The sequence below is a fragment of the Dicentrarchus labrax genome, unplaced genomic scaffold (genome assembly GCF_905237075.1).
Source record: "Dicentrarchus labrax unplaced genomic scaffold, dlabrax2021, whole genome shotgun sequence".
In the NCBI taxonomy this organism is placed as follows: Eukaryota; Metazoa; Chordata; class Actinopteri; family Moronidae; genus Dicentrarchus; species Dicentrarchus labrax.
The window spans coordinates 9032929-9048294 of record NW_026136719.1 but is presented as its reverse complement, the minus strand read 5'-3'; the positions used below and the strand labels follow the sequence as shown (position 1 = coordinate 9048294).

The 15366-nt window shown below is 39.1% G+C and overlaps 1 protein-coding gene across 13 annotated transcripts in view; it reads left to right on the top strand.

Moving 5' to 3' along the window:
* The window catches only part of myo9aa (myosin IXAa), a 111392-nt gene that overhangs the window by 69300 nt on the left and 26726 nt on the right, over positions 1 to 15366 (top strand). For 12 of the 13 annotated variants that reach the window (XM_051378335.1, XM_051378341.1, XM_051378338.1 and 9 more), the window contains 9 exons: positions 456 to 553; positions 857 to 983; positions 2165 to 2254; positions 5196 to 5312; positions 5569 to 5703; positions 10422 to 10543; positions 12091 to 12232; positions 13495 to 13690; positions 15178 to 15297. In XM_051378335.1, the coding sequence (XP_051234295.1) occupies positions 456 to 553; positions 857 to 983; positions 2165 to 2254; positions 5196 to 5312; positions 5569 to 5703; positions 10422 to 10543; positions 12091 to 12232; positions 13495 to 13690; positions 15178 to 15297 (1147 nt within the window). The remainder of the gene's footprint in view (positions 1 to 455; positions 554 to 856; positions 984 to 2164; positions 2255 to 5195; positions 5313 to 5568; positions 5704 to 10421; positions 10544 to 12090; positions 12233 to 13494; positions 13691 to 15177; positions 15298 to 15366) is intronic. The other variant, XM_051378340.1, reaches the window with a different exon arrangement.

The window sequence follows — 15366 nt, the reverse complement described above, 5'->3', positions numbered from 1 at the left end:
CATAAATTGCTGCTCTTCTCAGCTCTTTTGCCAGCTTGCCAAATGTCTGTGGATTGGTTTAGAGGGGAAAGCCAGGCCAGATTTTCCACTACATGAGCAGAACCTACACATGCTGCTGTTCGCTAGACGCTCTGCACATCAGAGCGGAGTGTTGCTGTTCTGTTTGACCGCCAAGCTTCTTAATGATAGCTTATTTTAGTATGAGTCATTCATTTTGTCTGCTTCGGGCCACTCTGCTGTTCTTTGTTTCAGCTGCAAAGTAAACTAAAAAACTATTTTAAGCATCTTTGCTGGACACACTGTAAACATTAAAAGCATTTGGGCGCTGTGTATGTCAACAGTCTTTAGTAAGTCCTTCTTAACTTCATAGTGACTTGTCATTAGCTCTTTTGGCTTCCAGGCTGGTGTGTCGTAACAGCTTGATGACACCCGGTTGCTGCTTTTTTTCCCCGCAGGACTGTTTCGCAGTCGAAGGCGAAGACCTGAAGCATGACTTTGAGAGGCTTCAGCTGGCGATGGAGATGGTGGGCTTTCTTCCTGCCACGCGTAAACAGTGAGTGACACACACACGACCGCAATGAGGGTGTAATAAAATAACATTAACTTTACTATATTAGTCCCCAATGACAGATTTGTTGTGCAATAAGGAAAATATTTTACAGTACAGACAGTCACATATAAACAGTATACATCAATACAGTCCATAGTTTATTGATAAAAGGTTTATGCAGTCTCCTTTACATTGTACTGTACTCATAAGATTAGAATTCCACAGATTTAGAGATACTGCAGCTACAGCTACACTTCCACAGTATTTTTCCCGCTTCTCTAAAACATTCCCTGAACTGTTGTTTAGGATCTTCTGCCTGCTGTCAGCCATTCTTCACCTGGGCAACATCCGCTACAAGAGGAAAACCTACAGGGACGACTCGATCGACATCTGTAACCCAGAGGTGCTCCCCGTTGTCTCTGAACTGCTGGAGGTACTGTAACATACCGCTACTGGGACTTTTTATTGCTGCACATTCTCTAAATGTGTGTTTGGAAAAACAGATGGATGGTGGGATGACCCGGTAGTTCACCTGGTAGAGCGTGCACTCAATGTACAAAGGTTTAACTTTGGCTGTCATTGGGCATTAAAGGCATAAAAAGCTAAAACAATAATAATAATAGAAAAAAACCACAAAAGCAGATAGATTGTGTCAAAGTCTAACATGATGTGACAAAAAATAGACTTTTCACTATTTCACAATAACAAAATATGACATACATTTATATAAAAATAACACCTTGTCATGGTTTAAATGTTGGCATGTTACGTTAGAAAATACTTTTGCTGTATTTAGATTGTTTTGCTCTTCTCTCTAAATGATGTCATTTGCACAAAGACACATTTCTATGTGTTGAATAATTAAGCTCCCAGTGACATTTCTTGGCATATATATATTCTTGTATACTATACTTTTCTTTAACAGACTACTTCTGTGTCAATCACACATAGAAGACTGTTGTATCCTAGTGACTGAGCTTTGTCTCATAGTCTACCATTAACATCCATAAAGTCACATACTGTGTTGTCTTTGTCGAGTGAGGAATGGTTGGGGACATATTATGCATTACCCTCTAGCTAAAGGAGCCTGAAGTAGTTAATAATTACATAATAATGTTAACATTACAAGTGACTGTTTGGTATTATCCTAGTAATGTGGTTTAAGTTTTGTATTATATAATTATTGTATCTGGATCATTAGCCGATGTAGTAACTAGACTGTGTGTATGGCTGGTGTTCATCTTCATTATTACAATTTTAGTATCTGTGTGTTTGTGCAGAACTGTCACATCTCTCGTTTAACTTCGGTGCTAACAGGATGTTTGTAGGACAGTGTAGACTGATAAGGAGACATGTTTTTGTGGTCGTTTTTTTTTTAAAAGCACTTCTTCAAACAGTCACCCTGCACACATACACACTGTGGAAGATGAAAAGCAGCTTGTATGGAAAGTGTCAGATTTCTTTTGAAGTCAAAAACTCAACGATAATCCAGGATCCTCTGGTCACGGTACACGTTGCTGCTGCGTTGAATGATGGGTGTGTAATCTTTTCAGTGGAGACTTGACTGATTTTACTATCTCTCCCTCTCTCTCTCTCTCTTGCTGTTGTGACCAGGTCAAAGAAGAAATGCTGTTTGAAGCTCTGACAACACGGAAGACAGTTACTGTCGGAGAGAAGCTGATAGTTCCTTACAAACTTGCAGAGGTGAGACTGTTCTCCTGTATTGTTAAAGTCTGCGTTTGGTCGGCTGCTCTTTATCTTGAGTAGTCATTACCTATTTTATTTCCATCACTCCAATAAGAGTGTTAATATTTAAAAACAGGGTACACACACATGTTTTCTTGTGTCTTGTGTCAGGTAAGTTTCAGTAAGTTGTTGGCATACTGCCGCTCTGCTCCAAGTAGGTTCTGAGTTGTGCAGTGTGAGAGGTAGTAGTATACTCAAAACAGACAAAGTTGAATTTTGTTTTTCCTGTGGTTTACACTTTTTTCCTACAACACAATGCACAAAGGAAATGAAGGAGACGACTAGAAAATAAATTATAATACATTTAAGTATGTGATTTAAAGCACCACGTCTAAAAATCAGATGGCAGATACTAAGATCTGCTAGCTACCTCCTAATTGATTTAGCTTCTGCCGCCGATATTTTTCATTTACAGATAACAAATAGGCCATGGCGATCTCACAAGCTGGCTTTCCCTTGACTGAGAGTGCAGTAATACACAGCCAGAGTGAAGATACTGGCTTGTTTGTTTTGGGGTATTCAGTAGTTCGACTAAAGGCATTATACCAACTCAGTAACCGCCGGCCGTGTTTACAGGACAGCCTGCTCCAGCACCAGATCTCCCTCCTGCTCCCTCCTCCCTCTCTCCCTGCTGCTCTTTCAGCCTGCGGCCACATATGAACACACAGTCACACCGACACACACGTACAAACACACATGCACTGAGTCCTCCAGTGTGTTTAGAGGGAAGGGAAGGCATTTCAAGTCCCTATACAGTTTTCATTGGGAACCCCACTCTGAAAACAAACACACGTCACGGTCTGTAGATGAGAGCCATCTGAAAAGAAAAGCGGGAGCAACATGGATAGACCGTGTAACATGCCTGTCGGTTCGCATGAAGTACACATGCATGATTTTGTTAACTTGGAAACTTGTCATGAAGCCTAAATATTTCATACTGTCGTGCTGTCAAATGTTAAATATTATCGTGCACACATACAGTTTAATGATTTTCTTATTTTCCAGTACAAATTGCACACAGTATTCACCCAGGGAATCTGTCTCAGCAGTATTTTACCACAGACTCACCCAGAAGATGGTGGTGTGTTACACATTTCCATAATGGCCTGTTGGATATTTAGGAGCCATTTCATATGGATAAACAGTGATTGTTTTGGTAGCACACTGGGTGGTCTCTGTGTAAATATTGCTCCAACAGTCACAACAATCTCATTGCCTGTTAACTGAAATCATACACTTGAAAACCTCAAAGAAATCTGAGCGTTTCTGTAATGAGTTTTCTCCATTTGGTCAGAGTTATGAGGCTGTTTCCCTCTGCATGTTTTAAGTCCGACTTCCTCTAAATAATGAAAAGCTTATGGGTCATTTGGAACACAGTATGTATGGAGTTCAAACTAATATCTGTCCTGTCTCATGGAAGGCATATTTGGTCTGACGTTGCTAAAAATACCCCGGTTAATTATTTAGAAACAAAGGAATTTTAACTTTGAGTGGCCACTTTATGGTTTGTTTTGTTTCTGAAGACCACGGCTCACCTTTGCCACAGGAAGGTCAAATCTTTCCAGCGGATACGGGAATTAGAAAGGTTTTCTCGCTAATTCGACAAGGAAGCTTTTGTCTTTTTTAAGAACACAACATTTATCATCTAAAACAGGTCTAAAAAACTGGGCAACATAAAGTTTATGAATATGATTCAATCTAATGTGACCCTCATAGGCTTTATATTTAGTATATAAAGTCTGTGTTTAACCTATTAAAGCTAAGATTTCCATTAGGCCATGACTGAAGTTTTAACATTAGAGCTTGGCAGATGATGTTGTCTTTACCACACTCAATTGGATTGCCAGATCTCATGAGTCAACCTGATGAGTGTTAGGCAGGCTAATGACATTAGTAATGGCTTGCTGTGACACAGTGCAGTCTGCCAGCATGTCTGTAATGTTGCCCTCTGTGCCAGAGTTTCGGTAGAGGATATCAATGCTAAAGATGTGTTTGGGCCGTAGAGCTGTCTGGTTTCTCCTGTTAATATGATTTTTACCTTTTAGGATAACCCATTATAAGTTGTCCAGAGTGCACGAGGTCCTGATAGTGCTGTGAGGAAGTGATTTACACTCTCTTTTTTAATACATTTTTTCAAACTGGGCCAGTGTTGTGTGAGACCTTGACCTAAATATAAATCCCAATCTTTAAGTGCTTCCACTCACCGTGGTTTTTTTATGCTGGACCTGTACAAAAGTGCAGTGTTACTACAAGGCCAAGCTGTAATGTATAATACAGATGCTTGAGCGAGTGACACAGGAATGATGTCTGGAGTTGGATCAAGCATCAGTTGGCACCTAAAGTAATGAATGTCTCTTCAAACCTCTGGCGCAGCACAAATACGTGTCATAAAACTAAGGGAGTACTTTTGGGAATTACGCCTATTTGCTTTCTCGCAGAGAGTCTGATGAGAAGATTGATCTCAGGACTGTACAGTGAATATGAAGCAAGAGCTAGCAGCTGGTTAGCTTCTGAAAATGCATCTGCACAAGTAATACAGTCGACCTACCAGCAGCTTTAAAGCTCACTAATTAATATGTTGTATCTCATTTAACTCAGACAAAAACCAATGCAAGGGCAACAAGTCAGCTTCTCAGTTTTTGTGTGTTGCAAAGGGTAAAAACATTTAACACCGATAACACAGGAATTCAATTAGAATGGAAATTAGACACACAATTTTACAAACAAAAACAACATATACAGGAAAAGGACATTAAAAGATAGTGTCTTACCTACAATACTGTACATGCAAACAGTTATAGCCTTTCATACTTCTCCTTTCTTAATCCATCAAATATTGTGAACTGAGATATTACGCGTGGGAGTAACACTAAAGAGATTCTGTATGTGTCCTCTCCAGGCTGGTACAGTGCGAGACTCCATGGCGAAGTCCCTGTACAGTGCTCTGTTTGACTGGATTGTCTTCAGGATCAACCACGCTCTGCTCAACGTCAAGGACCTGGTGGAGACCACCAAGGTAGGACGACACAACGACTGTTACAATCAAAGTTAAATTGCCTACATTAGACACAAAATCAAGAGAGGAGTGAGTTGTCTCATCCATGGACAATCTCAAAATAATCAGTATCACTTAAATATATTCAACTATTACATATGAAATACCTGTTTGACATGAAATGCTGATACTGGAGAATTTTAGGAAACATCATAGATAAGCAACATTTTAGGATGAATAATTTAGGTTGTTTATGTTGTGTGTTTGTCTTCCTCAGATCTTGTCCATTGGAGTGCTGGACATTTTTGGTTTTGAGGATTATGAGAACAACAGCTTCGAACAATTCTGCATTAACTTCGCCAACGAACGTCTCCAACATTACTTCAACCAGCACATCTTCAAGCTTGAACAAGTAAGACATCCCTCAGTCTTCTTTCCTCAAAGGTTGACTGAAGGCTGAACTCCTGAGCTACTGTATTGCTGCAACTATTATTTTAACCTACTCTAGCTGTACCCACTTAAGTTCTTTGGCTATGACCATTTCCGAGGAAACCCCACACCCTTCTCGCTCCACACAGTGCACGTATATTTCAGTGACACTGAAAACAATGGAGGAATTCTTCACCACATTATGCAACAGGGTTAGAGAAGGTGACAGCTGTACGACTCACCCTCCCTGTGACCACCACCACTGAGGATGTATGTTCTCTTAAGTGAGCTGATTTACATCAAAGGGCTTTTTAAAGTCGTGATCTATAAGATTCGCCTGTAAGTCAAACATTGTGTTTACCTTGAGATTTACTGAATCAGTGGCCTGCCCTGACATGTATGACGGGCTTTCATGTAGTTCTTGAATTACACCAAGACACGAAGGACCGTGTCCTTAGTCGGTCCTGTTTTGTACAAAGGCAGTTTTTTCACAAACCTTGTCCTACCCCCATGTCATAAATATGTCAAGATGTATATTGTAGATGTATGTCATGAGGAGAGACTTTAAAGACTTCTTTGTTTTGGAGGTAAAGGTAAGTGACACTCGGAATTACTGTGCTGTAGATTAAGGACTTGTCAGATTTGTTCTTCATAAGATCCGATGGCTTATGCAAGTAAAACTTCATAAAGCAAACAAGTTGTCAAACATGCATGTTCTAATGCAACTTCTGCAGGGAACGAACAGTGCTTCTTTTTAAATCTATGAATGTACAATATGCAAACTGACTGTGAGACTCCAGCTTCCAGTATTTGTTGATACTTATTACAGTACTTCCTGTGCTACCGGTTGCTGCACTAACCCAGGTCATAATAGATCCAGCCTCGAGCAAAACAGTTGGCAACGCGTTCTTTTCCTCAGATGCAGACTGTTTTTTTTTCTCTGTGTTGCATCTTCTTCTTTGTGTTTGTGTTGCACAGTTAATACGTATTATTTTGGGAGGAGTTTGCAGATATGTTTTTTATTTTGATGCATGTTCATTTTCCTGGAGGTCCTATTGGATTTCCTTCATCCTCCAAATTGTGTGATGACGTCATCCACTCCCCATTACTTTTCATTTTATTAAAGAGCATCTTAACACCTTATTTGGCTTGAACACGACCATCACAAATTAATGGTCAGCTCCTCAGATGAGCCCAGCTCACAACTTACAACCAGCAACACATCAGTCTTCACCTAGTAGGAATTAAGAGTTGATGAGTCAAATATATGAACTTTTACTGTTCTATTTTTTCAGCATTTTACTAAATTAAACAAAATACTGTATGGTTGAGTATAGATTTTTTTAAAAACATGTTCAGATTTATTCCCTGCAGAGGTTGTGTTTACCTCTTTTACCTGGAAAATAACCAAAACATCAGTCTGCTTGAAAGTGGCCATTCTTTACTTTATAGTGGATCAGTCTAACCTTTTGAGTACATCTGCTTGTACATCTTGTATATCATAGGCTCTGTGTGTGCAGATGTATGGAGTGTGTTGTCAGAGGGTTGCAGCCCTGCAGTAAACAACCATTAAATCAGATAACTTCCTGATGGTTAAACCACTGCTTGCATGCAGGATACACACTCAGTTGTCCGGTCAGACTGTAGTCACTGCAAACTTCAAAAGTCACACTCATGATGTTGAGCTTTACTTTTGACACAACTTTGAATGAACCTCAGGCTTGTGATTATATACCAGCAACAATGTTTCAGTGTTCTCAGCTTTGCAGAGATTCAATATATTGACTTCCACAACAGCCAACAGTTACTCTGCATGTTAACAGGGCTGTAAAGTTATCAGTAAATGTGTTCTCATATTGATTTCAGTTTTTTTTTCCATGGATCAAACTTCCACTGCAGCTCAGTGATAGAGCAAAATCCACATTTTTGCTAAAATCTCAGCCTGTTCTGTTAACAAAATTAACACAGTTAAATAAAACTGTACCAAAGACTTGATCAGAGGAAACTGGAGAGCTTAGGAATTCATAATGGCCGAAGACCAGTAAAGAATTAGTTGTGTGTGGAAAAATTGATGTACACCGCTCAGGCAGCCTGAAAAGCCTCTGAAAATGATTCAACCAGGATAGTTTGACCAAGAGCTGGCATGCTTCATATTTCCGCTAAAGCCAGCTTCACACCCTTGTCTACAGTTACATACAGTATATTTCCATTCATCTGTCGACCAGTGAGTCATTCTGCTGGAGCAGTTAGGAGCTAAATGGTTTGCTTAAGGGCACTTTGGTGGTCATTTTAAAGGGAGGGGGGGTAGTACTTATTTTCTCCTTCTGCTTTATTTTCCGACGTTTTCAAACAAACTCTGCCAGTAATCACATTGTATGCAATGGAATAAGACAATATTAGCATGATCGTAATATATAGGACAATACAATATAATTATGAGTTAACTTGTTTGGCACTGATTGTAAGTGGAAGTTGTAATGGCAGACAGATGTACATAAAGCAGCAAAGAATGGGCAATTATTTATAATGTTAGTATTGATTTAAACTAATAAAACAACATAAACACAAACTGTAGAAAAAATATGAAAATCTGTAGTTGAAGTTGTGGAAAAGCTGATTCTGCATTCATTTTGAAGACATGATATGTTTTCTTTTCCTGTTAGTTGATTTAAAATACAGTAAGAGTGAATCACAGCAGTAAGAGGAAGATGATTTAAAGGCATGTTCAAGGGGGCGGATACAGTATCCTGTACAATGTAATGCAATCCAATACAACACCCCCATTAACCACAGCTTAGTGATTACCACAGAGTTGAGTCAGCACCCATCTGACACACAAATTGAATATTATAAGCTTCACAATTGTTTATTCCAGGGCTGCTGTATGGGGATGATATTGCACAGGTGTTCGTTATATAGTTTCCAGCCACAGTGAGTCTCAAGTCTTACTAAAAGACAGAAGAGTAAAACCTGTCTTTAGTAAGTCAGTCAGTCAGAGATAACTATCATGTTACTAGATGTTTATTTTGTGAAAGGAAGAAAGGACAGATGAAGGGAACAGACATTGAACAAAAAGACACTGATACAACATAAAGTAATTAAAAATTACCTTTGTTCTTATTTTGTTCTTTAACCGATATTTTTTCTAAGAGGAAGAAAACACATAAGACAGAGCACTGCGTGAGGAATAACATCTGTTTTGTCAATAAAAGGTACATCTTCAGTATTTCTAGGAAAAGAGATAGCACATTCCTTTTTATGCAATTGATAAACGAGATTATTATAAGCAATACAACACTCAGTTCAGTACACACACACACACACACACACACACACACACACACACACACACACACACACACACACACACACACACACACACACACACTTACACACACTTGCTCTGCTATGACATGACCAGTTGCTTTAGACGGCTAATGTAGGCAACCTTTGATGTTTATTGCTGTGTAATTAACATTACTGAGTTAGTTTGCTGACTTTATGGCTGTTGTCTTCTGGTGCTACAAGTGGCAGTAATCTGCACAGTTATCTCTCTTTGCTGCTTTAAATCTTTCCATAGAAGTTAAGGACAAAATCAGTTTTTTTTTGCCAACCGTTGTTTTTGTACAACTCAGGAACACACTCCCAGAAACAAATCTTTCTTCGTTTTATAATGTTCCAAAAGGATTTCGTTAAAACAGCTGTTGTTGAAGAATTTTTTAGTTAAAAACAGCTGAGATTGTTATCGATAGCAATCAAATGGAATCAGCTGGATTGTTTGTATTTAGAAAGTTCACCACAAACTGCAAATCACTGCAGAAGAAGAGGAATCAGAATGATTTGCTCAAGCTGTTGTAATCTTAATAAAAACATTTCTCTGCAAGAATGGCCAGCAGCAGACTCCATCCTTTGGTTTTACTTAACTTACTTTTATATTAATACTGGAGAGGATCATCTTCCCTTCTCGAATATTCTTCCCTGTGAACTTTATTGTCTTCAGCACAGATAGCGGAGGAAGCAACAGTAATTAAGTTGATTTTTTTTCAGCTCTAACTTTAGGGTAACAGGAGGAGAAGGAGATTTCAGTGATTTTTTATTAAACCTCCTCTGGATTAAGGTCTTTATTGGTTAAATCTCTTTCCCAGGAACACAGGAAAATAACATGTATGGGGAAGAGCACTGATAAATGCTCTGAATGCTTCTCTCATTATTGAACCTCCGAGAGGCCAGGCAGAATCTGAAGAGTGTTTTATTTTAAGAGAGACAACAGGAAAGCATGCGTGCAAACAACATTGTTGCTTTGATTGAAAAATTTAAAACAGCCCTACCCACGTTGGACGGGTTGCCTGTTGATGCCACGTTGATAATTGTATTTTTATGGGTGCCTAAAGATATTGTCACACTGGACGCCTTTAAGTCTGAAATTTTTCCACACGTTAAGACTTTTTTCAAACTGCTTAATGGCATGAAAGTACAATACTGATAGGGTTTAAAAAAAAAAAAAACATAGATGTGATGAAAAAAGACACATAATATTGTTTTTATACAGTAAGAGCTGCTGGCATATTTGCTTCAGTGCAACATGAGAAATGCAGCCAAAGAAGAGGTCTACAGTTCCTACATCAAATAACAATGGAAGCAAAGTATTGCTGAAGGTAGCACTGACACTGAGTTCTCTGTTTGCATTGTTTGTCCCGGCAGGAGGAATATAGGGCAGAGGGCATCAGCTGGCACAACATCGACTACATCGACAACACAGGCTGCATTAACCTGATCAGTAAGAAGCCCACAGCGCTGTTCCACCTACTGGATGAAGAGTGCAAGTGAGTCTTTCAGCCTGTCTGACTACCTGTTTGACGAGTTCATTTCTTTGGAAATTCATTTGAATTTTCCTGCGTGGTATCAACCATCAGGTGCTTCTGGCAGGTTACAGTAAAAAATCAAGCTTGTACCACTCTGTTTGTCTTTATACTATCAGCTGTTTAGACTCTTTCAGCTCACTGTTTTCATCTCATGGCACAGACCATGGGTTCTCTGTTTGGGGAAAAAAGATGAATATCAATCAACTAAATGCCGAGATAGAGTCAAACAGAGATAAAGGGATGATGCATACACGACACTCCAAATGCTAGCATTGCACCACTTTTGCAGGAGTTATGAACTGAGAATTATCTGCTAACACGTTAGTCTTATTAAGGTGACAGCATGACAGGAATGTGTCTGTTAGCTTGTTTGGAATTCATATTCCAGCTAGTGACAAATATTCTTGACCTGGCGCCTTTTCCTTTATAAATATGTTTTGTGGCTCCACACGGATAAATTGATCATAGAAAATTGGCTCGTTTGATAGTAAATGTCGCCAACCCCTGTTCTGGGGGAGTCATGCACACAGGCTACCTAGAGGAGGCGTTTAATAACAATAAGGTCATCCCAGAGAGATATGAGCACGTAGGGCAGTGCCAAACCTGTTACACCAGCGAGGACCTGACACTTCACGAATCGGACCGATTAGCTGAAGTGCAGATTCTGAAAAATGGTCTTAACACTCTAAATGAGAAGAGAAATGCTATTGTTGTGAAACTATTCGGCTAGCAACTCTTGGAAGAGGCAAATTGTAGTCTATACCCTACCTGAAATATGTTAATAACTGCACAGCTTCATGGGAAAACAAGATTGTGTTAAATGTCCATGTATTTCTGCTAATATAACCTGATATTACCACAATGTAAGATGAAGTTAAATTTAATTTAAAGTATATTCAATCTTTTCAGGTTCATGACTGTACTTTGACTATTTTTACCAACAATATTTCCTCCTTTATTCCCCCTCTTCTCTGAATCGAATTCCTCCCACATGGAAAAGCTGGAAAGCACAGAGTCTTTGCCTGTGTTGTTTTCATAGGTCAGGTTTCACCCCCAGCTCCAAAACCCCTGGTGTCTCATTCTTCCCCTCTTCTCTTCCTGTAAGCTGCTGATTTTCTGCAGAATTTCTGGCTCTTTATATTAAAGGACTAGAGGGAAATCTGAGCCGAGATCAGCTTTAAACGATAATCCTCAACCTCTGGCGTCAGAGGATGAAATGTCAAAAACTGGTTACAGATCAGATCATGTTAAACTTGCCACGTTTCCATAAGTACTATCGTAGTAACCGTTGCTGTGACTGGTGGAAAAAGCAATGTCTTAAATTAATTCTGTTCTTTTTGGATGATTAGATCAGGAATGGGTCGAACATTTTCAGTGTGATTTATGCTTCATTACTCACCATGGTTGAAAGCTTTTAACACGTGCATCAACGATTTGTTTTCTTATTAAAAACAGATGTAAAAAGCTATTGTTCTTCAAATCAAACTCGTCTGTCCTTTTTATTTCAGTTTCCCTCAAGCCACCAACCAGACTTTGTTGGACAAGTTCAAGCGGCAACACGAGGGGAACAGCTACATCGAGTTTCCTGCTGTTATGGAGCCCGCCTTCATTATCAGACACTATGCTGGAAAGGTCAAGTATGGTGTCAAGGTCAGTGTAATCTTCACTTAAACACCTCGTTATTGATTAGACAGAACGAATGTTCTCAGCCCATATTAGATTATCTAATCTTTTAACCAAATGGGAAAACTTAATGGGAACTGTAACAGAAATCATGTACTAAAGCCTGTTTAAAATGTTCTATTTTGTGGGACCTTTTGTAACATCAACATTACATTAACCAGTGGTTGTTGCATATAAATGGGTGATGCATATTTTTAAATAAATCACAAATTAAATCAGTGAATAAATAATAATAATAATCGATGTATTTGTATAACACTTCTAAAAATAATGTTTACAATGTGCGTTACATTTAGTAACACAAAAACAGCAATAAAGCAGTACAACTTATAATGCACCAACAGAGACGCTATTAGGAACAGATTAAGAACTTAAACGTAACTACGTAAAAGTGTATGCCAAAAAAAGATGTAATAACTCCTATGAATAAAAAGTATAATTTGTTGAAATACAAGATGCTACCAGTCCACACAAACCTTTTCTGTGGCGCGAGATAATCAGGCTTGTTAAGTCTCACATAACAACAGGGAGGTATTTTAATCCCTTTTTCTATATTACACAATCAAAACAAGATACGGCATCACAGGGAGCCTTTCACCTATTGCGCAGGTCAGAGCTTTAATTCAGAGTTACTGGCATGAACAACGGCTCTGTCTTGGCCCGTCACATGCAGCCAACCAGGAAAAATCCACCGCAGTGGAATCCTTCTTAGATTGGAAGAAATGGTCGCAAAATGAAATTGAGATTGAGTTTATATTTTTAGGTATACTTGACTCTTTTTCAGCTATTTTGGGAGTTTTCTTGTCAAACACATACATATCCAACTTGGTATGTGGTTTAACTACAATTAATTATTCCAAGACTAAACCAAAATATAAAGTGAAGTACAGAGCTTCTGTGGACTGGAACAAGTCCCCACCAGTATTAGAGAATCAACAAGTGATTACAGAAACAAATGCAGATGTCTCTAAATGTCTTATAATGTGAAATATATATTATTATAAATGGTTCTGATCATGAAATTATAGCCAATAAAATATTATTAATATTATACATTGATTTGCTTGTGTTATATAAAGACCAGCTGCTTTTGATTGTATTAATGTTTAGTTTGGGCATCTTTTACTGTGTGCAGCCCATGAAGATTAGCAACTGCGACAGCTGAAGCTAATGGGGAGCCAATAAATGATACTACTGAATACCATTATATATCTCTGTACCAAACACAGGATTTCAGGGAGAAGAACACAGACCACATGCGCCCGGACATTGTAGCTTTACTTAAGAGCAGCAAGAACGCATTCATCTGTGGGCTGATGGGCATCGACCCGGCAGCCACTTTCCGCTGGGCGGTACTCCGAGCCTACTTCAGGGCCCTGGTGGCTTTCAGAGAGGCCGGGAAGAGACACACGCAGAAGAAGACTGGTGAGCTCCCACACTAATGGAAACTCCACTAATGTGCACATTATAGCAGCGAGGCAGAGCACGTTTTGTAAAGCGAGACAGATGTAGGAGGTTGACGGGGAAATCTTATCTGAATTTAGAAAAAGATGTTATACAGTTTGTCATCAGTAAATGTTTATGGTCTTTTTATTGTAGCAGTGCAGCTACTGGTGTTTAATTTCTGCACGTTATTAATATTATTAATTCAGCGACTATATTAGAATGAATATTCAAAATGATGAACATTGGTGCTCTTTGTAGTTTGTGTGAAGCTCAGGTTATATCAAAACAGCACCAAAATGCACAAAGCATAAAAGGACATTGACTTTACTGAATGTCATGTGAGCATTACAGATACTTTTTAGCACTGCGAGAATAGCAGTAAACCAGCAAACTACTAAATCTATAGAGAGGAATGATGGTTATTTGATTATTCGCCTCCTCTCGCTGTCAGCAGACAAAAGGTGTGTGCCACCACTGAGACAGCTGAGATGAAGACAAACGTTCAGCCTGTTTGGCCAATAAATTGCATGAAATGAACATCTTTCCAGTTTCACTGCCACGAACAGTACTGTATGCTCACACGCCATGCAGTTACAATTTGGCCATCATCGGTCATTTTGGTTCGCTTTATCTCCGTCATATTTTGTGTTTCAGTAGTCACCATTGTGTAGTGTGTGTGTGCGTAGTGCTAGTAGTGCTGCCATGTAATTACAGTAGCTCTTGCTCTTTGTCTCTCTCAGCTTTGGCTTTCTACGAATGCCTTATTTTCCCTTAGATTTTGGCTCTAGCTGTACTTGATATGCTGTAGATATTAGCATCAGAGGTTCTTCCAGCACTGCCGTCGTATGAACCAGACTTGCGCTCTGCACCCTCCTGATCCTTCCTACACATTAGGTTATACATGTAGATGTTGTTATGTGAAAATAGATTTTGTATCCATTGCTTATCCTTAGATATCTTTTAGTAATCCTTCAGCCTCACCCAAGGGACACTAAAACGTGTCTTTTAAAACATTTAATTTCTGCAACATCCTGTTTTTGTTAAAAATGCTATGTCTAACTTCTTTTTTATGAATCATTATGGGCCAAGTTGTAAATTAAATTACCTTTAAATACCCTCACCTTGTCTAAGAGGGAGACGGATATCTACACACACTGTAGATATCTGCTGACTGTCAAATCAGGTTGCAGAAAAACTTCTAGAAGACATTGTATGGAAGTGCCTTTGGGGGGGGCAAACACTTACACACAGAACTACAATGACAAACATCCTACTGCTGCCACCAATGTGCAGTTTTGAATGTCAATTATCTTCTTTCCAGAAGTCTTGCACAGGTATCTCTCCAGTAGATGACTGCATCTCTTGATCTCTTCTTCTTCGCTGTCTAATCTGTCATTTCTTTCTCTCTCTCTTTTCCCCTTCTCTTTCCTTGTGTTTTTTTTTTTCCTTTGTTTTGCTTCTCCAAGGGCATGATGACGCTGCTCCCTGTGCAGTTTTGAAAAGTGTGGATAGTTTTAGCTTTCTGCAGCACCCTGTGCATCAGAGAAGCTTAGAGATCCTGCAGAGATGCAAAGAGGAGAAGTACAGTAAGGCTGCCAATACAATAATAACTCCTCCTACTTTCATGTTAGACCATGACTTGGGGAAACTGTAGG